Genomic DNA, 23,200 nt, shown 5'->3' on the forward strand with positions numbered 1-23,200 from the left:
GTTGCGTTAGCTGCTTGGGGGCCGATTCACAGGCACTCCGGGGCGATCCGGAGCTCCATATTCCTTTTTAAGTCTGCTCAATAAATTGTAGCACCATCGATCACACACGAGACGAGACGTAGAGAACTTCAATCGAGGCTTTATTGAGCAGACGTGTTCCCCAGCAGCTCAGTCACAGAATGCAGCTGCGGGGAGTAAACCGGGTTCTTATACCCCGCCTATCTGGGCGGAGCCCAGTCGGCGGCAGATCCAATCGGGACCCAGCATCTGTCCTCCAATAGCTCCTCGGCATTCATGGTGTACCGTATTACCCGTAATACATACCACCACAGATAGTGTGGATAGAAAGCAGCTGATCCCCTTAGTTGAAGAGTCAATAACAAGGGCCCATAATTTTAAAGTGAGGGGCAGGAGGTTAGAGGGGATTTGAGGAAAGATGTTCCCACCCAGACGGTGACGGGAGTCTGGGATGTACTGCCCCCTGCCTGGGGGGGGAGTAGAGGCAGGAAACCTCACACCCGTTAATAAGTACATGGATGACTTGAAATATCCTAACATTTAAGACTATGGGCCAAGTGCTGGGAAGTGTTCGTCGGTGAAGACCTCTTCTGTGCTGTGTGAATTTGTGACTCAACGACTCTGCTGCACAAGTCCATCAAAGTATTTTAATACTTTTCTCTTCTGTTGTTTAAGCTGTATCAATTTCTGAGACTTCATTCCTAACATCCCCGTTGGAGGCGAACAAGCCGACGATTCTGGTCTTAAATGTGATCAGATTTTATCCAAAGAAGATTGAGGTGGATTGGCAGATGGGTAAGAAACAGCTGCAAGGAAACCCTGTGTTATTGGCTAACCCTCATTGTGATGGAACCTTCAGTGCTACGTCTATGATTGCATTTGTACCACAAGCAGGCGACCACGATAGAACAATTATTTGCCACATCACTCATGAATCTGCAAAAGTACGGAAGACTCTAAAGCTCCGGGTTTCATGTAAGTGCTGCACTGATAGGACAACCAATTCTCCCTTCTTGGAGCTGATTCTTTGCTGGATAGGATCACAGAATCCCTAGAGTGCAGTCTCCGAAAGAGCACCCTACCCAGGTCCACCCCCCTTCCACCCCGCCCTATCCCATAACCGAACCTTTTTTTTGAAAAATATTTTATATGTCATTTATATGTATACACACCAAACACAGCCACAAAACAGAACGAGCAAACAGGGCTGCAAATAATCAAAACCACTAAAATACCTAACGCCCCACCATCCCGCCTTCCACACCACAGATCCCCTACCTCATTTTTAACCCCCCCCCCCCCCCTCCACCCACTGTGGACATCTTAACTGTTTTCAAAGAAGTTGATGAACGGCTGCCATCTCCGGGCACACGACTTCACAGACCCTCTCAAGGCGAACTTTATCTTTTCCAGCCTGAGGAACTTTGCAAGGTTGCTCACCCACCCCACCGGTTTCTGTGGCCCCGAGACCCGTCATTCCAATAAGATCCGTCTCCGGGCTACCTGGGAGGCAAAGGCCAAGACACGGGCCTCCCTCGACCCCTGGACTCCCGGGTCTTCTGACACTCCGAAGATCGCCACTTCTGGACTCGGGACCACCTTCACCCTCAGGACCTCCGACATAACGGCGGCGGACCCCTGCAGAACCCCCCCAAACTTTGGACACACCCAAAACATATGGACATGATTTGCGGGCCCATCCGCACACTGCCCACACCTATCCTCCAACCCTTCAAAAAACCTGCTCATCCTGGCCACAGTCATGTGTTACCTGCGGACCACCTTGAACTGAATCAGCCTACGCCTAGCGCACAATGAGGATGCATTCACCCTCGTCAAAGCCTCCTCCCATAGCCCAGCCTCCATCTCCCTCCCCAACTCTTCCTCCCACTTACGCCTCACCACCCCTATCGGGGCTCCCTCCCAAGCCATCAACTCCTTATATATTTCCAACATTTTACCCTCAGTTTCACCGGTTCTTGACGCCACCTTGTCCTGTAGCCCCTGGGGCGGTAGGTGAGGAAAGCACGGCACCTGCTTACTTACAAAATCCCTCACCTGTCAATACCGGAACCTATTCCCGACGGGCAACTCAAATTCCTATCCCATAACCTAACCTGCACATCCCTGCACGCTAAGGATAATTTAGCACAGCCAATCCGCCTAACCTGCACATCTTTGGACTGTGGGAGGAAACTGGAGCACCCAAAGGAAACCCACGCAGACACGGGGAGGAAGTGCAGACTCCGCACAGACAGCGACCCAAGGCTGGAATTGGATCCGAGTCCCTGGCGCTGTGAGGCAGCACTGTGAGTGCACTGTGCCATCATGCCACCAATTAGCCCTGACACGCACCAAATATATTCTTGAGTCTTTATCATGCAGCGAGTTCTTGTGATCTGGATGCGTCACCTGGAAGCAGATTCAATCCTAACTTTCAGGGGGGAGTTAGTTATGTACTTGAAAACTACCAGCCCCGTGGGAGTACCAACAACCACCTGGATTGCATCTCCATCTCTCATTGCCACTTTTCTAAGGGCAATTAAGGACGGGTGATAAACGTTGGCCTTGGCAGCAATGCCCACTTCCCATGGAAAGATATTTTGAAAAGAATTTGCAGGGGAAGAGAAGGTGCTCAAAAGATTGAGCACCATGAGGGCAGCACGGTAGCATTGAGGATAGCACAATTGCTTCACAGCTCCAGGGTCCCAGGTTCGATTCCCCGCTGGGTCACTGTATGTGCGGAGTTTGCACGTTCTCCCCGTGTCTGAGTGGGTTTCCTCCGGGTGCGCCGGTTTCCTCCCACAGTCCAAAGATGTGCAGGTTAGGTGGATTGGCCATGCTAAATTGCCCTTAGTGTCCAAAATTGCCCTTGGTGTTGGGTGGGGTTGCTGGGTTGTGGGGATAGGGTGGAGGTGTGGACCTTGGGTGGGGTGCTCTTTCCAGGAGCCGGTGCAGACTCGATGGGCCGAATGGCCTCCTTCTGCACTGTAAATTCTGTGAGAAGGTGCAGGGGGAGTGAAACCGATTGGATGGCTCTGCCAAAGAGCCAGCATACGCCTGATGGCCCGAATAGCCTCTTGTACAGATCCGTCATCTCCCCCGAGTGGCCGGTCTTTACCTGAGGACAGTGAGCTATCCAACAGTGTGTGGGGTTGGGTTGGCAGGGGGGGGGTTCCTAGCTAAGCGGCACTGAGGCCAACTCCAGCACCATTCATGCTGCCCTCGCTAGGATTGCCTCACTCAGCACCGAGTAGATATCAGACGGACAAGGTCCTTTTGGTCCGTTTGGCTCGTCCCCAGGCTGAGGAATGATTCTGTAACCAGGCTCGAGAAAAGTTACTGATAGCCACTGTTTTAATCTGGAGGTGGACGCTTCCTCAACCTTTTCTTGCAATGCTGTTTCCTGGCAGACGCTCCTCTACCTCTCACGGTGCAACCGCAGGAAGATATTGTGAAGATGGAAGGCGACCTGCTCGAGCTGCGATGTATATCCAAAAGCAACCCTATTTCTAAAATGTCTTGGATCCTCAATGGAAAGGTTTTGCTGGCCAAGGCAACAACTCATTTGAGGATCAGAGTGGAGAACGTGTCACTCAGTGACCAAGGGAATTACAGCTGTTCTGCAGAGAACAGTCAGGGAACAAGAACGTCATCGGTGGCGGTCAATGTGATTGGCAGCGTGCAACCCGGTTTGTATCTGTTGGCTTTGCACCAAAGACATCTCAAGTTTATCATAGAACCCTACAATACGGAAAGAGGCTATTTAGCCTGATGTGGCTGCACTGCTCCCTGAAAGAGCTAATAATTAGTTTCCTCCCATTCACTTCCCCCAACGCCCAGAATCGGACACAATTTTATTTTTTCCCATTTATATTTCTTTTCGATTTCCTCCTCCCGGAAGCGAGATTTATTTAATAGGTAACAGTGCTGGACACTCTCTGGCACCTCAGTCGGGCGGTCCGGTAGCACAGCGGTTAGCACTGTTGCTTCACAGCACCAGGGACGCAAGTTCGATTCCGGCTTGGGTCACTGTCTGTGCGGATTCTGCACGTTCTCCCTGTGTCTGTGTGGGTTTCCTCCGGGTGAACAAAGAACAAAGAAAAGTACAGCACAGGAACAGGCCCTTCGGCCCTCCAAGCCCGTGCCGACCATGCTGCCCGACTAAACTACAATCTTCTACACTTCCGGGGTCCATATCCCTCTATTCCCATCCTATTCATGTACTTGTCAAGATGCCCCTTAAATGTCACTATCGTCCCTGCTTCCACCACCTCCTCCAGCAGCGAGTTCCAGGCACCCACTACCCTCTGTGTAAAAAACTTGCCTCGTACATCTACTCTAAACATTGCCCCTCGCACCTTAAACCTATGCCCCCTAGTAATTGACCCCTCTATCCTGGGAAAAAGCCTCTGACTATCCACTCAGTCTATGTCCCACATAATTTTGTAGACTTCTATCAGGTCGCCCCTCAACCTCTGTCTTTCCAGTGAGAACAAACCAGTTTATTCAACCTCTCCTCATAGCTAATGCCCTCCATCCAGGCAACATCCTGGTAAATCTCTTCTGCACCCTCTCTAAAGCCTCCACATCCTTCTGGTAGTGTGGCGACCAGAATTGAACACTATACTCCAAGTGTGGCCTAACTAAGGTTCTATACAGCTGCAACATGACTTGCCAATTTTTATACTCAACGCCCCGGCCAATGACTCGAAGGTCTGAATGGCCTCCTTCTATACTGTAGGGACCCACTACCTGTGGGTAAGCTGTGGCTTTATTCCTGCCTTGCCAGGCCTCCACTGGAGTTGTTACATGGCCAATGCTAGCGTTTAAGCTTCAAATGAGTCTCGTTCCACCCCACTTCACCCCACCGCTATCAACATATCCTAATCCCTTCTTCCTCATGAGTTTATCCAGTTCCCCCTTCAGCACGTCGGTGCTGCCCACCTCACCTACTTCCTATGGTAGCATGTTCCACATTCTAACCATTCTCCAAGTACAGAGGTTCCTCCTGAATTCCTGTTTGTGCTGCAGGTGCGACTGATGAACACACGGGGCTCGCCGCTGGCATCAGCATCAGTGTTGTGCTTCTCCTGACCATTGTGACATCCATTGCCACGTACGCTGTAAGTACCTTTTTGACTGTCACCAGCTCCCGCCCGGTGTCTGGCGTCAACCTGCTTCTGAAATGATTTCACCTTTCTCGGCAAGTCCCACAAGAAAATGAGCAGCGGACGGCGAGAATATTCGGGCAGGCGCTGCGGAGAAAACAGTAAAAATGGGGGTCGGAGTGGGAGTAAGAATACTAGTCTGAACTGGTCTTGCATACCTCCCAAGATGGAACACCAGTAAAAACCAGGAGGTTAGAATACTGGTCTGAACTGGCCATGTACACCACAAAGTGGAACACTGGTTTAAGAATACTGGTCTCAACTGGTCCCGTATACCTTAAAATGGAGCGTCAGTAAAAACTGGGTCATAAGAATATTGGGTTTGGACTGTTTCCTACTGGGGCTTAAGCAGGTCAGACAGCATCTGCGCAGGAACAGAATCAGTCGCTTGACGCTTGAGGCCCACAGACTCTTGTCCCAAGACCTGAAACCTTGACCGGCTGACATCTTGTTGCTCTGCAGGCCTGACTCCAGAGCATCTCCAACCTGGGGCGCATCTGTTTACAATGTGGAAGCATTGGAAAGGGTGCAAAGGAGATTTACCAGGATGCTGCCTGGTTTGCAGGATAGGTCTTATGAGGAAAGGTTGAGGGAGCTAGGGCTTTTCTCATTGGAGCGAAGGAGGATGAGAGGCGACTTAATAGAGGTTTATAAGATGATGAGGGGCATAGATAGAGTGGACGTTCAGAGACTATTTCCACGGGTGGATGTAGCTGTTACAAGGGGGCATAACTATAAGATTCAGGGTGGGAGATATAGGAGGGATGTCCGAGGTAGGTTCTTTACTTAGAGAGTGGTTAGGGTGTGGAATGGACTGCCTGCTGTGATAGTGGAGTCGGACACTTTAGGAACTTTCAAGCGGTTATTGGATAGGCACATGGAGCACACCAGAATGACAGGGAGTAGGATAGCTTGATCTTGGTTTCGGACAGTGCTCGGCACAACATTGAGGGCCGAAGGGCCTGTTCTGTGCTGTACTGTTCTATGTTCTATAATGAGGTCGGCCAGATCTGTCAATCGCGGTTGACCCTATTTTATGTGGTGAATGTATTCACCTAAGTATGAACTGTCTGTATAGTGCTGTGACCTATGACCTGGAAATGATAATACGGTCTACTTCCAGGTATTGTACTGGAACCCCGGTGGGCTCCGCCTCTGGCTCCGCCCTCACCGGGGGGATATATAGACCGGCCACCTGTGGGTGGCACTCATTTGTACAGCAGATACTGGCAGGCGAGTTCCTGGATAATAAAGCCTTAGATTCACTCGTTCTCACGGTCTCACAGTGGATTAACGGTATAACATTTTATATTTTTCAGTTCGTAAGAAAGCGCAGAATGGCAGGGCGGCAGGCGGAAGAACCGATGTACGTGGTGAGTGTGAATGAGGGAAGGCAAGGCTCATCTGGGACTTCCAGACATGACTTGCAATCAGAGACATTCTGTTAATCGCCCCTTTGACTCTCCATGCTGTAATCCTCGGACCAACACAGCGATGACCCGTTCCAAGAGGAAGACATCACTGAGTCCATGTTCGTTTGTTTTCCAGACCCTGTCCTTCTCCCCGGAAATAGTCCGTGATTAAGCCAATCTGTTTGCAACCTTGGTGTTGCATTCAACCCCATGATGAACGCCTAGCCTCATCGCCTGCTCGGCTGCTGCCTCTGTTGGACTCGGCTATTGCAATCCACTCTTGGCTGGTCTCCCACATTCTGACCTCTGTAAACTTGAGATCACCCAAAACTCTGCTGCCAGTGTCTTAACATGCTGCAAATCCCTTCCCCTGTCACCCCTGAGCTCGCAGAACTATGGGGCGGCACAGTGGTTAGCACTGCTACAACACAGCGCAGAGACCCGGGTTCGATTCTGGCCTCGGGTGAATGTCAGTGTGGAGTTTGCACGTTCTCCCCTTGTCTGCGTGAGTTTCCTCTGAGTGCTTCAGTTTCCTCCCACAGTCCAAAGATCTGCGGGTTAGGTGGATTGGCCACGCTAAATTGCCCCTTAAATTGTGTTGCAGGATTAGGGCAGGGGATTTGGCCAAGGTAGGGTGGTCTTTCGAAGAGGCGGTGCAGACTTGATGGGCCGAATGGCCTTCTTCTGCACTGTAGGGATTCTATGATTCTATTCTGACTCCTGGCTTAAAAATTCTCATTTTTGTTTTCAAATCCCTCCATACTCTCGCCCTTCCTCCCCTCTTTGATCTCCTCCAGCCCCACAACCCTCCAAGACATTTGTGCTCCTCTAAGTCTGGCCTCTCACGCATTCCCAATTTTGCTGGGTTTTATCCTCTGTTTTCTCCCTCTCAAACCCATCGATGGTTGCTGAGGCGCAGTTGCACAGCTGGTTGCCCTGGTACCTCAACCAATTGGCCGCACTTCATGTGATAACCAAGAGAGCGTGTTTCACTATGTCAAAGGTGTTATGTCAGTGGCGGCCATATGCTTCCCACCTGGATTCTGAATGCGGCCCACGGGACATTTTGCTGACCGTTGCCCAGGCGCAGGGTCGCCACATTCTGCTGATTCCCATCTGTGTAGATTTTTTCCTACCAGCCTGACTGAAGCGATTCACACGTAAAGCGTAGGCGAGTGAAATGAGGTGTGTGCTGTTTGCTCACAACATTGACTGTGACAGCCGTGAGCTCCCTCTGTGTCCAATCAAAACGTCAATATTTATTTAATTTTTGCGATTTGAAGTTGATGACAGTTCTGTTAATATATAAATGATTAAGCTTTTTCTATAACTCGTTATGAAATACTCAGCCTGTATTAAATCTTATTCACGAGGTCACGGTTAGTGAACAATCCCCGATTTCAACCTTGCGACCCACTGAGATGAAGGAGGGTCACTAATGCGGCCCACTCGCTGGCCCAGGTTGCACACTCACTGGCCCAGGTTGCCCACTCGCTGGCCCAGGTTGCACACTCACTGGCCCAGGTTGCACACTCACTGGCCCAGGTTGCAACACTCACTGGCCCAGGTTGCAACACTCACTGGCCCAGGTTGCAACACTCACTGGCCCAGGTTGCAACACTCATTGGCCCAGGTTGCAACACTCACTGGCCCAGGTTGCACACTCATTGGCCCAGGTTGCAACACTCACTGGCCCAGGTTGCAACACTCACTGGCCCAGGTTGCAACACTCATTGGCCCAGGTTGCAACACTCACTGGCCCAGGTTGCAACACTCATTGGCCCAGGTTGCAACACTCGCTGGCCCAGGTTGCACACTCATTGGCCCAGATTGCAACACTCACTGGCCCAGGTTGCACACTCATTGGCCCAGATTGCAACACTCATTGGCCCAGGTTGCACACTCATTGGCCCAGGTTGCCCACTCGCTGGCTCAGGTTGCACACTCACTGGCCCAGGTTGCAGCACTCACTGGCCCAGGTTGCCCACTCGCTGGCCCAGGTTGCACACTCATTGGCCCAGGTTGCCCACTCGCTGGCCCAGGTTGCACACTCACTGGCCCAGGTTGCAGCACTCACTGGCCCAGGTTGCCCACTCGCTGGCCCAGGTTGCCCACTCGCTGGCCCAGGTTGCCCACTCACTGGCCCAGGTTGCCCGCTCCCTGGCCCAGGTTGCACACTCATTGGCCCAGGTTGCCCACTCGCTGGCCCAGGTTGCACACTCATTGGCCCAGGTTGCCCACTCGCTGGCCCAGGTTGCACACTCACTGGCCCAGGTTGCACACTCACTGGCCCAGGTTGCAACACTCATTGGCCCAGGTTGCACACTCACTGGCCCAGGTTGCAACATTCACTGGCCCAGGTTGCAGCACTCGCTGGCCCAGGTTGCACACTCATTGGCCCAGGTTGCAACATTCACTGGCCCAGGTTGCACACTCATTGGCCCAGGTTGCAACATTCGCTGGCCTAGGTTGCACACTCATTGGCCCAGGTTGCAACACTCGCTGGCCCAGGTTGCACACTCACTGGCCCAGGTTGCACACTCATTGGCTCAGGTTGCACACTCACAGGCCCAGGTTGCACACTCATTGTCCCAGGTTGCACACTCATTGGCCTAGATTGCCCACTCACTGGCCCAGGTTGCAACACTCACTGGCACAGGTTGCACACTCACTGGCCCAGGTTGCACACTCATTGTCCCAGGTTGCAACATTCGCTGGCCCAGGTTGCACACTCACTGGCCCAGGTTGCACACTCATTGGCCCAGGTTGCCCACTCGCTGGCCCAGGTTGCACACTCATTGGCCCAGGTTGCTCATTGTTGTTTTTTAAATGCAAGGTCTGGGGGGGGAGTTGAGAGGAGGGAGGGGTTCACCATCAAATCTGATCTTGGAATCAGTCAATGTCCAGCCAGTGTTTGGATAAATCTGGTTCCATTCCCAGTAAGTTTTTCCATTGTTAATATTAGGGAAGACCTTTCACCCCCACAGATGGCCTTGCGGTTATTGCCACGGTACAACTTTCCTTCCTGTTTTTGGATGAGAGCTGAGTCTCAGATCTGTTGCCCATGCATCGTGAGGGGGCACTATCCTTTCCGACACTAGGGGATTAAGCCCGGCCTTCCTGCCACTGAACAGGAAGTGGTGCGTATTTTGCAGGGGACATGATAGGGAGACAAGGGGAAACGAGATGGGGTTAACACTTCTGTCCCACGTAGCTATGACAAGGCCATGATTCCAAATGGTTATGTGTTTCTTCCTTTAAGGTGCCGTCGCAACCAACTGTTGACGTTTATGAGACTCTGAAAGTGGCTGATTCCCAGAAGCCCAGCACCCAGAAGGTAACTAACAGCGGACAGGTGCTGATGGGTGCGGGCACGGGGAGGTATTGCTGGTGGGTGCCAGGGCGTGAGTCCAGGCTATTCCGTCCTCTGAGCAGTTTGAGACAGCTTCTAGCAGAGCCACTCACCTGTCATGGGAGAGCAAAGTATGAGGACATTGGGGTGGGAAAGGTATTTAACAAGGCATAGTTGGGGTGCATTATTCTGGTTATGATTATGAGGGTGGGGGGGGGAAATGGATAATGTGTCAAAGTGTTGCTTCTAACGGTACGGGGCGGCACAGTGGCTAGCACTGTATACGTTTAGCTGCTGTTGTATAAAGAGTCAAAGGTTCCGCTTCTTTTCCACAAACGCCTTTAATTTACTTCAACAGACTCTGCACAAAACTGTAACATCACATCACCTGACACAAAGGCCACCTGAAGCCTCTTTACATATCAGTGTCAATTATTGGCTACTTAACATAAATGAGACAACTAATTGGAATGTCTCTAAACCCATTACTTAACAAGCACTGTTGCCTCACAGCGCCAAGGTCCCGGGTTCGATTCCCGGCTTGGGTCACTGTCTGTGCGGAGTCGGCACGTTCTCCCTGTGTCTGCGTGGGTTTCCTCCGGGCGCTCCGGTTTCCTCCCACAAGTCCCGAAAGACGTGCTTGTTAGGTGAATTGGACATTCTAAATTCTCCCTCAGTGTGCCCGAACAGGCGCTGGAATGTGGCAACGAGGGGATTTTCACAGTAACTTCATTGAAGTATTAATGTTGTCATGATATGCAGACATGCAGATAATGATATACAGACAGGCAGCTAATGAACACAGAGAACAGGACATGATCAATGAGCAGGCAGGACACTCAGGGGCGGTATCTCACTATAAAAGGCACGAGGCACTCGCACTCCGCCTCTTTCCACTGAAGAACATCTACAGAGTGAGTCAGGGTGTATGTACAGTATCACACCTCCAGCACGTGGCTAAGAGCTCATCTGGTTCAGTCAGACAGAGTAACCACACTTAGGTGAGCAGAAAGTCGAACTCATAAAGAACTGTGCTAACTGTGCTACTGGTGCAATAAAACAGATTGAATTAACTTCAAGGTCTGGAGTATCTTTTGGCCAAAGCTGCATCCAGTTGCAGCCTGTGTTATCCCAGAGTACATAACACAACAAATGTCAGCCTATGCGTGCCAATAATAAAGATTATTATTATTATTATTCAGCGCGAGGGGCTGGATTGGGTTTTTGCAGATGGATGTATGAACGATGATGAGATGATAGGGTTGGATGCTACATTTTCCTGGAATCTTGCTGCTTGGGGAAGCTCCTCATCTTCCATCTGATCCAGAGACTAAAAGGGGATTGTAAAACACTGAACTGGCAGGACTGTGGACACGGTCATCTCACTGACCTCTGCTTTTTATTTCGTTCTAAGGTGCATGATGTCATTTATGCAAACACTGAGCAAATCAGGAAGCTTTAATGTAGTGCCATGGGCGGCATTACCAAGGTAAGCCAAGGAAAGGTGCACAGCAGGAGATTAAAGCAACATGTTGCTGAAGAACAAGCTCTTGAGCTTGGAGTCTTTACAATGAGTGGCCAGTTGCTTAATTATATAACAGACAGATCTTCCCGCTGTGGAGTAGAGAAGTAGCATAGAGTTTTACAGCACAGACAGAGGCCCTTCAGCCCATCGTGTTTGCACCGGCCATCAAGCACCTATCCCATTTTCGAGCACTCGGTCCGTAGCCATGTATGTTCTGGTGTTTCAAATGCTCATCTAAATGCTTCTTAAACGCTGTGAGGGTTCCCGCCTCTACCACCCTCTCAGGCAGCGAGTTCCAGATTCCACCCCCCCCCCCTCTGGGTGTAATACCTTTTCCTCAGAGCCCCTCTCAGCCTCCTGTCCTTTATCTCAGATCGATACCCCTTGGTATTGACCCCCCTACTCATGGGGGGAAATTTTAAACTTTGACATAAATGAGATGGAAGTCTTTGAGGGGATGAAAGGGCTAAGACCAGATACATTCCGAATGCTGGACGGAATTTACCTCAGAGAATGAGGAGAGATAAGATTGAGACTTGAGTCATTGACGTCCGTTTATGAGGGCGTGGAACACTGGAATAGTATGAGAGGATTGTAAGAAAAAAAACAGTGTCTATATTCGGCGCCGGTTCAGAGTGGTGATAATGTACCTTGTCACGTTTTCCCCATTCCTCAAACTAATCAACATTTACTACACTGAAGGAGGCCATTCAACCCATTCTGCCTGTCAAAAAAAGAGCTATACAGCCAACGCCACTATTGAACACTTGGTCCTTAACCTTGTAGGTCAGGGCGCATCCAAGTATTTTTTTAAATGTGATGAAGATTTCTGCCTCTACCATCCTTTCATCCCATAGGTGAAAAATAAATCTCCTCAACTCTCCTTTTATTCTTCTGCCAGTCACTTAAAATCTATGCCCCCCCCCCCAGAGGCGCTTAAATGTCCCAAATGACTCTGACTCCACCACCTCTGCTGGCAGTGCATTCCACACACCCACCACTCTCTGTGGAAAGAACCGACCTCTGACATCTCCCCTATACCTTCCTCCAATCACCTTAAAATTATGTCCCTTCGTGACAGTCATTTCCACCCTGGGGAAAAGTCTCTGCCGATCCACTCTATCCATGCCTCTCATCACCTTGTACACCTCTATCAAGTCACCCCTCTGCCTTCTTCAATCCAGTGGGAAAAGCCCGAGCTCTCTCAACCTTTCTTCACAAGACATGCCCTCCAGTCCAGGTAGCATCCTGGTAAATCTCCTCTGCACCCTCTCCAAAGCATCCACATCCTTCCTATAATGAGGCGACCAGAACTGGACCCCCCGCTGGGTCGGAGAATCGCCGGGGGCTGGCGTGAATCCCGCCACCGCCGGTTGCCGAATTCTCCGGCACCGGATATTCGGCGGGGGCGGGAATCGCGCCGCGCTGGTTGGCGGGGTCCCCCCCCCCCCCCGCGATTCTCCGGCCCGGATGGGCCGAAGTCCCGCTGCTAAAATGCCTGTCCCGCCGGCGCAGATTAAACCACCTACCTTACCGGCGGGACAAGGCGGCGCGGGTGGGCTCCGGGGTCCTGGGGCAATCTGACCCCGGGGGGGTGCCCCCACGGTGGCCTGGCCCACGATCGGGGCCCACCGATCCGCGGGCGGGCCTGTGCCGTGGGGGCACTCTTTCCCTTCTGCCTTCGCCACGGTCTCCACCATGTGGAGGCGGAAGAGACTCCCTCCACTGCGCATGCGCGGGAATGCCATCAGTGGCCGCTAACGCTCCCGCGCATGAGCCGCCCGGAGATGTCATTTCCGCGCCAGCTGGCAGGGCACCAAAGGCTTTTTCCGCTAGCTGGCGGGGCGGAAATACGTCCGGCGCAGGTCTAGCCCTTTAAGGTTGGGGCTCGGCCCCCCATTGGAGCATTCCGCACATTTGGGGCGGCACGATGCCCAACTGATTTGCGCCGTTTTGGGCGCCAGTCGGCGGACATCGCACCGATACCGGAGAATTTCGCCCCAGATTCCAAGTGTGGGCTAACCAGGGTTTTATAAAGTTGCAGCAAAACCTCGCGGCTCTTAAACTCAACCCCCCTGTTAATGAAAGCCAACACACCACACGCCTTCTAAACAACCCCATCAACCTGGGTGGCAACTTTGAGGGATCTATGTACGTGGACCCCAAGATCCCTCTGTTCCTCCACACTTCCAAGAATCCTGCCTTTAATCCTGTATTCAGCATTCAAATTCGATCTTCCAAAATGAATCACTTCACATTTATCGAGGTTGAACTCCATCTGCCACTTCTCAGCCCAGCTCTGCATCCTGTCAATGTCCTATTGTAACCTGCAACAGCCCTCAATACTATCTAATAATAATAATCTTTTATTGTCACAAGTATGAAGTTACTGTGAAAAGCCCCTAGTCGCCACATTCTGGCGCCTGTTTGGGTAAGCTGGTATGGGAATTGAACCTGCGCTGCTGGTCTTGTTCTGCATTACAAACCAGCTGTCTAGCCCACTGAGCTAAACCAGCTCTCCTGAGCTAAACCCGCCCTCTACAACCCCACCAACCTTTGTGACATCGGCAAACTTACTAACCCACCCTTCCACTTCCTCATCCAAGTCATTTCTACAAATTATCTTTTTTTTTTTAAATAATTTTTATTAAAGGGTTTTCATAAAATATCAACAACAAAATGAAAAAGAAACCCAACAGGGTTAAAAGTACAAACCACAGTCCAGAAAAACAACCCCCCCTCCCCCCCTTTACATAAATAATAAATTAACATTAACACCCCGACTTAATTCAACAGGTATATACACCCCCTCAGACCCTCCAGTATAAATAACAAAAACAAAAAAGTAAAGTGACCCCCCCCCCCCCCCCCGAGTTGCTGCTGCCATTGACCAATGTCTAGCGTTCTGCCAGGAAGTCTAAGAACGGTTGCCACCGCCTAAAGAACCCTTGTACCGACCCTCTCAAGGCGAATTTCACCCTCTCCAATTTAATGATCCCTGCCATATCGTTGATCCAGGATTCCACGTTTGGGGGCCTCGCATCTTTCCACTGAAGAAGAATCCTTCGCCGGGCTACCAGGGACGCAAAGGCCAGAATTCCGGCCTCTTTCGCCTCCTGCACCCCCGGCTCCTCTGCCACCCCAAATATTGCGAGCCCCTAGCCCGGCTTGACCCTGGATCCTACCACCCTCGACACCGTCCTCGCTATGCCCTTTCAAAATTCCTCCAGCGCTGGGCATGCCCAGAACATATGGGTGTGATTTGCTGGGCTCCCTGAGCACCTAACACACCTGTCCTCACCCCCAAAAAACCGACTCATCCTTGTCCCGGTCATGTGTGCCCTGTGCAGCACCTTAAACTGTATGAGGCTGAGCCTCGCGCACGACGAGGAAGAGTTCACCCTCCCCAGGGCGTCTGCCCACGTCCCTTCCTCAATTTCTTCTCCCAACTCCTCCTCCACTTACCTTTTACCTCCACCACCGAGGCCTCCTCCTCCTCCTGCATCACCTGGTAAGTTTCCGAGATCTTCCCCACTCCCACCCACCCCCCCGAGAGCACCCTGTCCTGCACTGTGTGAGGTCGTAGCCGCGGGAATTGCACCATCTGCCATCTGGCAAATGCCCTTACCTGTAAGTACCTGAAGATGTTCCCCGGGGGGGGAGCCCATACTTCTCCTCCAGCTCACCCAAGCTCGCGAACTTCCCGTCCACAAACAGGTCCCCCAACCTTCGTATCCCTGCCCTGTGCCACCCCGCAAACCCTCCACCTGTTCTTCCTGGGGCGAACCGGTGGTTCCCCCGTAATCGGGTCCCCACCGAGGCTCCCACTTACCCCTGTGCTGCCTCCACTGCCCCCAAATATTGAGGGCAGCCACCACCACTGGACTCGTGGTAAACCTCCTTGGAGGGAGCGGCAGCGGCGCCATTGCCAGCGCCCCCAGACTCGTACCCACACAAGATGCCGTCTCCAGCCTCTTCCATGCGGCCCCCTCCATCACCCTTTTGCGCGCCATCGTCGCATTGGCGGCCCAGTAGTATCCACAGAGGTTGGGCAGCGCCAGTCCCCCCCTATCTCTACTCCGCTCCAGGAACACCCTTCTCACCCTCGGAGTCCCTCGCGCCCACACAAACCCCATTATACTCCTGTTTACCCGCTTGAAAAAAGCCTTCGGGATAAACACGGGGAGGCACTGGAACAGGAACAAAAATCTTGGGAGCACCGTCATTTTGATTGACTGCACCCTACCCGCCAAGGACAGCGAGAACGGGTCCCACCTCTTGAACTCTTCCTCCATTTGCTCCACCAGCCTTGTAAAATTAAGCCTATGCAGGGCCCCCCTGCTCCTGGCCACCTGGACTCCCAGATACCTGAAGCTCCTCTCCGCCTTTTTTAGTGGGAGCTCGTCAATCCCCCTCTCCTGGTCCCCTGGATGAACTACGAACAGCTCGCTCTTCCTCATGTTGAGCTTGTACCCCGAAAAGTCCCCGAATTACCTAAGAACCTCATTACCTCCGGCATTCCTCCCACCGGGTCCGCCACATACAGCAGCAGGTCGTTCGCATAAAGCGACACCCTATGCTCCTCCCCACCCCGCACCAACCCCCTCCAGTTCCTCGACTCTCTCAGTGCCATAGCCAGGGGTTCAATCGTCAGTGCGAAGAGCAGGGGGGACAGGGGACACCCCTGTCTCGTCCCTCGGTGCAACCGAAAGTACTCGGACCTCCTTCTGTTTGTGGCCACACTCGCCATCGGGACCTCATACAACAGCTTAACCCACCTGACAAACCCCTCCCCAAACCCGAACCTCTTCAGCACCTCCCACAGGTACCCCCACTCTACCCTATCGAAGGCTTTCTCAGCGTCCATCACCACCACTATCTCCGCCTCCCCCTCCCTCGCCGGCATCATGATAACGTTCAAAAGCCTCCGCACATTCGCGTTCAACTGCCTCCCCTTCACAAACCCCGTCTGATCTTCATGGATGATCTGCGGCACACAATCCCCAATTCTCGTGGCTAAGACCTTCGCCAGCACCTTTATCTACATTTAGCAAGGAAATCGGTCTGTGAGACCCACACTGCAGGGGATCCTTGTCCCGCTTCAGGATCAAAGAGATCAGTGCCCGGGACATCGTCGGGGGCAAAGCCCTCCCCTCCCTTGCCTCATTGAAGGTCCTAACTAACAGGTCCATATATTTTTTATAGAATTCGACCGGGAAACCGTCCGGCCCCAGTGCCTTCCCCGCCTGCATGCTCCCTATCCCTTTGGCCAGCTCCTCCAGCCCAATCGGGGCCCCCAATCCTGCCACCCGTCCCTCTTCCACCTTTGGAAACCTCAATTGGTCCAGGAAGCGGCCCATCCCTCCCTCCTCCCGTGGGGGCTCGGATCGGTACAATTCCTCATGGGAGTCCCTGAAGGCCCCATTGATGCCAGCTCCACTCCGCACCACACTCCCTCCCCTGTCCTTAACTTTCCGATCTCCCTAGCTGCGTCCCGCTTCCGAAGCTGATGCTCCAACATCCGGCTTGCCTTTTCCCCATACTCATAAATCGCCCCCTGGGCCTTCCTCCACTGCACCTCCGCCTTCCAGGTGGTCACCAGGTCGAATTCGGCCTGGAGGCTACGCCTCTTCCTCAACAATCCTTCCTCAGGCTCTTCCGCATACCTCCTGTCTACCCTCACCATCTCCCCCACCAGCCTCTCCCTCACCCCCCGCTCCCTCCGCTCCTTGTGGGCCCTGATGGAGATCAGCTCTCCCCTCACCACCGCCTTCAGTGCCTCCCATACCATCCCCACTCGGACCTCCCCGTTGTCGTTGGTCTCCAGGTACCTCTCTGTACTTCCTCGGATCTGCTCGCTCCCCTCCTCGTCCGCCAACAGCCCCACCTCCAAGCGCCACAGCGGGCGCTGGTCCCTCTCCTCCCCATCTCCAAGTCCACCCAATGCGGGGCGTGGTCCAAAATGGCTATTGCCGAATACTCAGTATCCTCTACTCTCGCTATCAACGCCCTGCTCAAGATGAAAAAGTCGATCCGGGAATAAGCCTTATGAACATGTGAGAAGAATGAAAATTCCCTAGCCCCCGGCCTTGCAAATCTCCAAGGGTCCACCCCTCCCATTTGGTCCATAAACCCCCTCAGCACTCTAGCCGCCACTGGCTTCTTACCCGTCCTAGACCTGGAGTGATCCAGTGCCGGATCCAACACCGTGTTAAAGTCTTCCCCCATTATCAGGCCCCCCACTTCCAAGTCTGGGATCTGACCCAACATACGCCGCATAAAACCCGCATCGTCCCAGTTCGGAGCATACACATTTACCAGTACCACCCTCTCTCCCTGCAGCTTACCACTTACCATTATGTACCTGCCGCCATTATCTGCCACAATGCTCGACGCCTCGAATGACACCTTCTTTCCCACCAAGATCGCCACCCCTCGATTTTTGGCATCCAGCCCCAAGTGAAACACCTGACCTACCCACCCTTTCCTCAATCTTACCTGGTCTGCCACCTTCAGGTGTGTCTCCTGAAGCATGACCACATCCGCCTTGAGCTCCTTCAGGTGCGCGAACACGCGGGCCCGCTTAACCGGCCCATTCAGTCCCCTTACATTCCAGGTTATCAGCCGGATCAGGGGGCTACCCGCGCCCCTCCCCCGCCGACTAGCCATAACCCCTCCTCGGCCAGCCACGCGCCCGCACCGCACACCCGACCCGTTCCCCACAGCGGCACCCCCCGTCTCCCCCCCCCCCCCCCCCGCACTTGCTCCAGCTCCTCCTTGACCATAGCAGCAGCAACTCGCTTCCCCGCCCGGCCCCGCCCCCTCCAGTCTTCAGCGCGGGAAAAAGCCTGCGCTTTCCACCTACCAGGCCCCGCCACCTCTGACACAGCTCCTTTTACAGGCCCGGTCCCCTCACCCCTGACTTGGCCCTCCCCCTCCCCCGCAGGGCCCCATCTCACCTCCAAGAGCCCCCCCCCGACCAACCCAACCAAAACAGTGCCCAACCCGCCCCAGCCACCCTCACCGACCCAAAAGAGAAAAAACACAAAGAAAAAGGACCCCGGAGCAATACCAAGGCCCCCCCCCCTCAAAACAAAAATAAACATAGCATATCAACCGCAGTCCCCAATCGCCCGTCCCGACCCTCAATCTGTGTCCAACTTCTTGGCCTGAACAAAGGCCCACGCCTCCTCTGGAGACTCAAAATAATGGTGCCGGTCCTTGTAGGTGACCCACAGTCGCGCCGGCTGCAACATGCCAAACTTCACCCCCTTCCTGTGCAGCACCGCCTTCGCTCGATTGTACCCGGCCCTCCTCTTCGCCACCTCCGCACTCCAGTCTTGATATATCCGAACCTCCGCGTTCTCCCACCTGCTGCTCCTCTCCTTCTTGGCCCACCTGAGCACACACTCCCGATTGACGAACTGATGGAACCGCACCAGCACCGCCCGCGGAGGCTCGTTAGCCTTGGGCCTCCTCGCCAACACTCTATGGTCCTTCCAGCTCCAGGGGCCCCTGGAAGAACCCCGCTCCCATCAGCGAGTTCAACATGGTGACCACATAGGCTCCCACGTCAGACCCCTCCGGGAGGCCCAGAATCTGCAGGTTCTTCCGCCTCGACCGATTCTTCATCTCCTCGAACCGCTCCTGCCATTTCTTGTGGAGCACCTCGTGCGCCTCCACCTTTACCGCCAGGCCTAAGATCGCGTCCTCATTGCCGGAGATCTTTTGTCGAGCCTCTCGGATCGCCACTCCCTGGGCCGTCTGTGTCTCCAGCAGCTTATCAATAGAAGCCTTCATCGGCTCTAGCAGGTCCGCTTTAATCTCCCTGAAGCAGCGCTGGATAACCTCCTGTTGCTCCTGTGCCCACTGCATCCACGCTGCCTGGTCCCCGCCCGCCGCCATTTTGTCCTTCTTCCCTCGCACCTTCTTCGGGTCCACCACCACCTTTTTTGTCGCCCCGCTCCTAGTTGAAGCCATATACTGATGGGGAGCTGTTGTAGACTCCTTCCCACACCGGGAAACATCGAAAAAGTGCCGTTGGGGGCTCTGAAAAGAGCCCAAAAGTCCGTTTTTGCAGGAGCCGCCGAATGTGCGACTTAGCTCCACATAGCCGCAACCGGAAGTCCCATTTCTAAAAATCTGAACGATCAGAGGTCCCAGAACAGATCCCTGCGGGACACCACTGGTCACTGACATCCAGGTGGAATGCTTTCCATGCAGTGCCACTCGCTGCCTTCTTTCAGCCAGCCAATTCTGTATCCAGACAGCCAAATTTCCCTGTATCCCATGCCCCCTAACTTTCTGAATGAGCCTACCATGGGGAACCTTAACAAATGCCTTATTGAAATCCATATACACCACATCCACTGCCCAACCTTCATCAATGTGTCTCATCACATTCTCAAAGAATCCTTGATCCCCCTTCACCCTAAGTGCTATATCTAACTGCTTCTTGTAAACATGCGGGGCGGGATTCTCCCCTACTCGGCGGGGCGGGCTGTACTGGCACCGAGGAGTGGCGTGAACCACTCCGGCGTCGGGCCGCCCGTAAGGTGCGGAATCTTCCGCACCTTCAGGGGCTAGGCCAGCGCCGGCGGGGGTTGGCGCAGCGCCAGCCGGCGCGGAAGGTCATGGCGCCACTCCGAACGACCTCTGCCAGCTGGCACGAGTTGGCGCATACATGGGAGCACCAGCATGTGCTGGCGTCATCCCAGCGCTTGCGCAGGGGGTTCTTCTCCGCACCGGCCATGGCGGAGGTTGACAGCAGCCGGCGCAGAGGGAAAGAGTGCCCCCACAGCACAGGCCCACCCGCGGATCGGTGGGCCCCGATCGCGTGCCGGGCCACCTTGGGGGCACCACCCGGGGACAGATCCCCCCGCGCCTCCCCGCGGACTCTGCAGGCCGCCCGTAGCGCCAGTTCCCACCGGTACGGACCTGGTTTGATTTACGATGGCGGGACCGGCCAAAAATGGGCGGCCGCTCAGCCCATCGCGGGCCGGAGAATCGTTGGGGGGGCCGCTGCCAGCGACCAGCGCGGCGCGATTCCTGCCCCCACTAAAACCCCGGCGCCGAAGAATTCGGCAGCCGGCGTCGGGGCGATGGGGCGGGATCCACGCCACCCCCCCGGCGATTCTCCGACCCGGTGGGGGGTCGGAGAATCCCGCCCGTGATGTTTTGGCCTCAATTACTTCCTGTGGTAACAAATTCCACAGGGTCACCACTCTCTGGGTGAAGACATTTCTCCTCATCTCTGTCCTAAATGGTCTACCCCGTATCCTCAAACTGTGACCCCTGGTTCTGTACACTCCCACCATCGGGAACATCCTTCCTGCATCTACCCTGTCCTGTCCTGTTAGAATTTTATAGGTTTCTATGAAATTCCCCTCACTCGTTTGATTTCCAGCGAATACGATCCTAACCGATTCAACTTCACCTCATACGTCAATCCCGCCATCTCAGGAATCAATCTGGTTAAACCCATTCCCAGCAACATACAGATTAATGGAGGAGATACCAGTGAGATTAAAATAACAAAGGGCGGAGGCGATGGGTGGGAGGGCGTTTCTGTGGAACCAGGGATGAAGAATGGTGCTTGACGGTAAAAGTGAGCTAAGCAGGTGCGAAACCATCAGCATCAACAGGGAAGTTTGTGACAGGAAAAGGTGGAATTCCTGATTAAGCAGGGAAGAGATGGATGTGGGGTTGGGACAGACGATGGATATATTGGCCCACGAAGGTCCATTGGGGCCCAGGGAGATGGTCAAGGCCATCCTGATGGATGAAAGCCATGAGCCACGGCCATTCTGAACTCTCTTCTATTTAAATTATTTTGCAGATCGCCAAAGAAAGTTGAACAAAAGGCTCATCATCCCTATCTTGAGACTCAACAGCTCCACTCACATTCTCCACTGCACCACTCCCCACCAGGGTCCGGCTGGTGGGTGGTAAAATGGACCATATCCATTTCTACGGCTTTATCACTAATGCAGATCTTGCAGGACAATCACAGATGTGCCTTATCGCTATGCATTCACCCTCATTGGATGGAATTCCCCCGTTGTCACAACACATTGGGGCATCAAGGCTCGAAGCAGCAAATGGCCGGACGGATTCGCAACCCTCTTTCCACCGTTCCCAATCTCGGTCCCTGAGCGCAGGGAAGGCCCCGGGGGCCAATCAGAGAGAGGGTTACCAGGGTGGGCGGTCAGTTCAAACCAGCACTGACAGATGGAACCATAGGTGCAGAAAGAGGCCAATCAGCCCATCGTGTCTGCACCGGCCAAGAGGAGAATAAGGAATCCCTGAACTGTGTGGAGTTTGCACGTTCTCCCTGTGCCTGCGTAGGGTTTCCTCCGGGTGCTCCGGTTTCCTCCCACAGTCCAAAGATGTGCCGCGATAATTGCCCCTTAGTGTCCAAAAGGTTAAGTGGGGTTACAGGGATAGGGCGGGGGCTCGGTGGGTAAGGAGCTCCTGCGGAGGGCCAGTGAAGGCTCGAAGGGCCGAATGACCTCCTTCTGCACTGTAGGTATTCGGTGAACCTAGTTCCTCATTTTAAATCCCATTTTCCATCACCTGGCCCATAACCTTGTAAGTTGCAGCAAGATGCAGATCCGGATACCTTTCATATGAGGTGAGCATTTCAGCCTCAACATGGCTAGAAGTGGACCTCTTGTCCGCCTGTTCCTGTCCTGTCCTGTTCCGGGATAGCAGGAGAGAAAGACAGGAACACCTGGCATAGGGAAATTAAGCTTTTATTCAAACCATGCATTTGCATCCTTCACAACTGTACAGTCAATATTTGTCAGTGATTAAATAAACTGGTAATTCAAGTCTTGGCTGTTTGTTCCCGGTAGGCTCCTGTTCTTTTGCTGGCATTTCCAGATTCAGTCCGGCTGGACTGTCGATGATTTCTCCTTCTATTCCAGGTTCGATGCACAGACCTGCTTGTGGTGTTGGGTGCTCTGGTGCACAGATGAGCCAACACAGTTGTATGTGGTACAACTCTATTTTATTTTAACTCTTGTATACAGTTCGTTCTGGATACTCTGCACGTGCTGTCTCCCTGAGTGTGTCGTGTAGCAGGTCTGTCCTTGTCCGTGTCTCCAGCTAATACTGACCACCAGGTGTCGTGTTTGTGCTTTTATATCTTTCTGTGATTGGTTGTGGTGTTGTGTGTTCTGATTTGTCTGTTGGTGTGTCTATCATGATGTGTGTGTTTGAATATCATGACACTGCTGTCCTAACTGAGTTGCTTCTAATTGATCTAATTTCAGTGCTAGCCCCCTCCCATTGATAATGACAGCAGCCCTTCCTTTCCACTGAAAATGACTACTTATTCTCAACAACAGGCAACAGTGGCCCGGTTGATCACACTCTCGCCTCTGCGTCAGAAGGTTGTCGACTCAAGTCTCGCTCTCAGGGACTTGAGCACAAGGTCTGCACTGAGGGAATAACGTGCTTTCTGAGGTACCTGTTGGCCCTCTCAAATGGAATGAAGTAAAAGGATCCCACAGCACAATTGGAAGGAAAGCAGAAGAGCTTATCCCTGTTGTCCAGGCTAATGAAGTGAAGTCGCCATAGGCCCGAATGACTCTTTGAGGGGGAAAACTGACTGGTGTTACTTAACCTGAGGATCACCACACCTCAGGCGAGGGACAAGGTTGAAAAGCCAGGGCCTTCAGAGAATCCCTACAGTACAGAAGGAGGCCATTCGGCCTAT

The 23,200-nt window shown here is 53.2% G+C and overlaps 1 protein-coding gene across 1 annotated transcript in view; it reads left to right on the forward strand.

Annotated features, from left to right (window-relative positions):
- The window catches only part of LOC140403392 (sialic acid-binding Ig-like lectin 12), a 34,205-nt gene extending 11,895 nt beyond the window's left edge, over window positions 1-22,310 (forward strand). Inside the window, exons 3-9 of the mRNA XM_072491323.1 lie at window positions 694-993; window positions 3,432-3,710; window positions 5,053-5,144; window positions 6,509-6,562; window positions 9,864-9,938; window positions 11,368-11,442; window positions 21,317-22,310. Of these exons, the coding sequence (XP_072347424.1) occupies window positions 694-993; window positions 3,432-3,710; window positions 5,053-5,144; window positions 6,509-6,562; window positions 9,864-9,938; window positions 11,368-11,415 (848 nt within the window). The 3' untranslated portion in view covers window positions 11,416-11,442; window positions 21,317-22,310. The remainder of the gene's footprint in view (window positions 1-693; window positions 994-3,431; window positions 3,711-5,052; window positions 5,145-6,508; window positions 6,563-9,863; window positions 9,939-11,367; window positions 11,443-21,316) is intronic.
- Window positions 22,311-23,200: the final 890 nt, after the last annotated feature.

Source organism: Scyliorhinus torazame, chromosome 27 (assembly GCF_047496885.1).
Source record: "Scyliorhinus torazame isolate Kashiwa2021f chromosome 27, sScyTor2.1, whole genome shotgun sequence".
NCBI classification, from domain to species: Eukaryota; Metazoa; Chordata; class Chondrichthyes; order Carcharhiniformes; family Scyliorhinidae; genus Scyliorhinus; species Scyliorhinus torazame.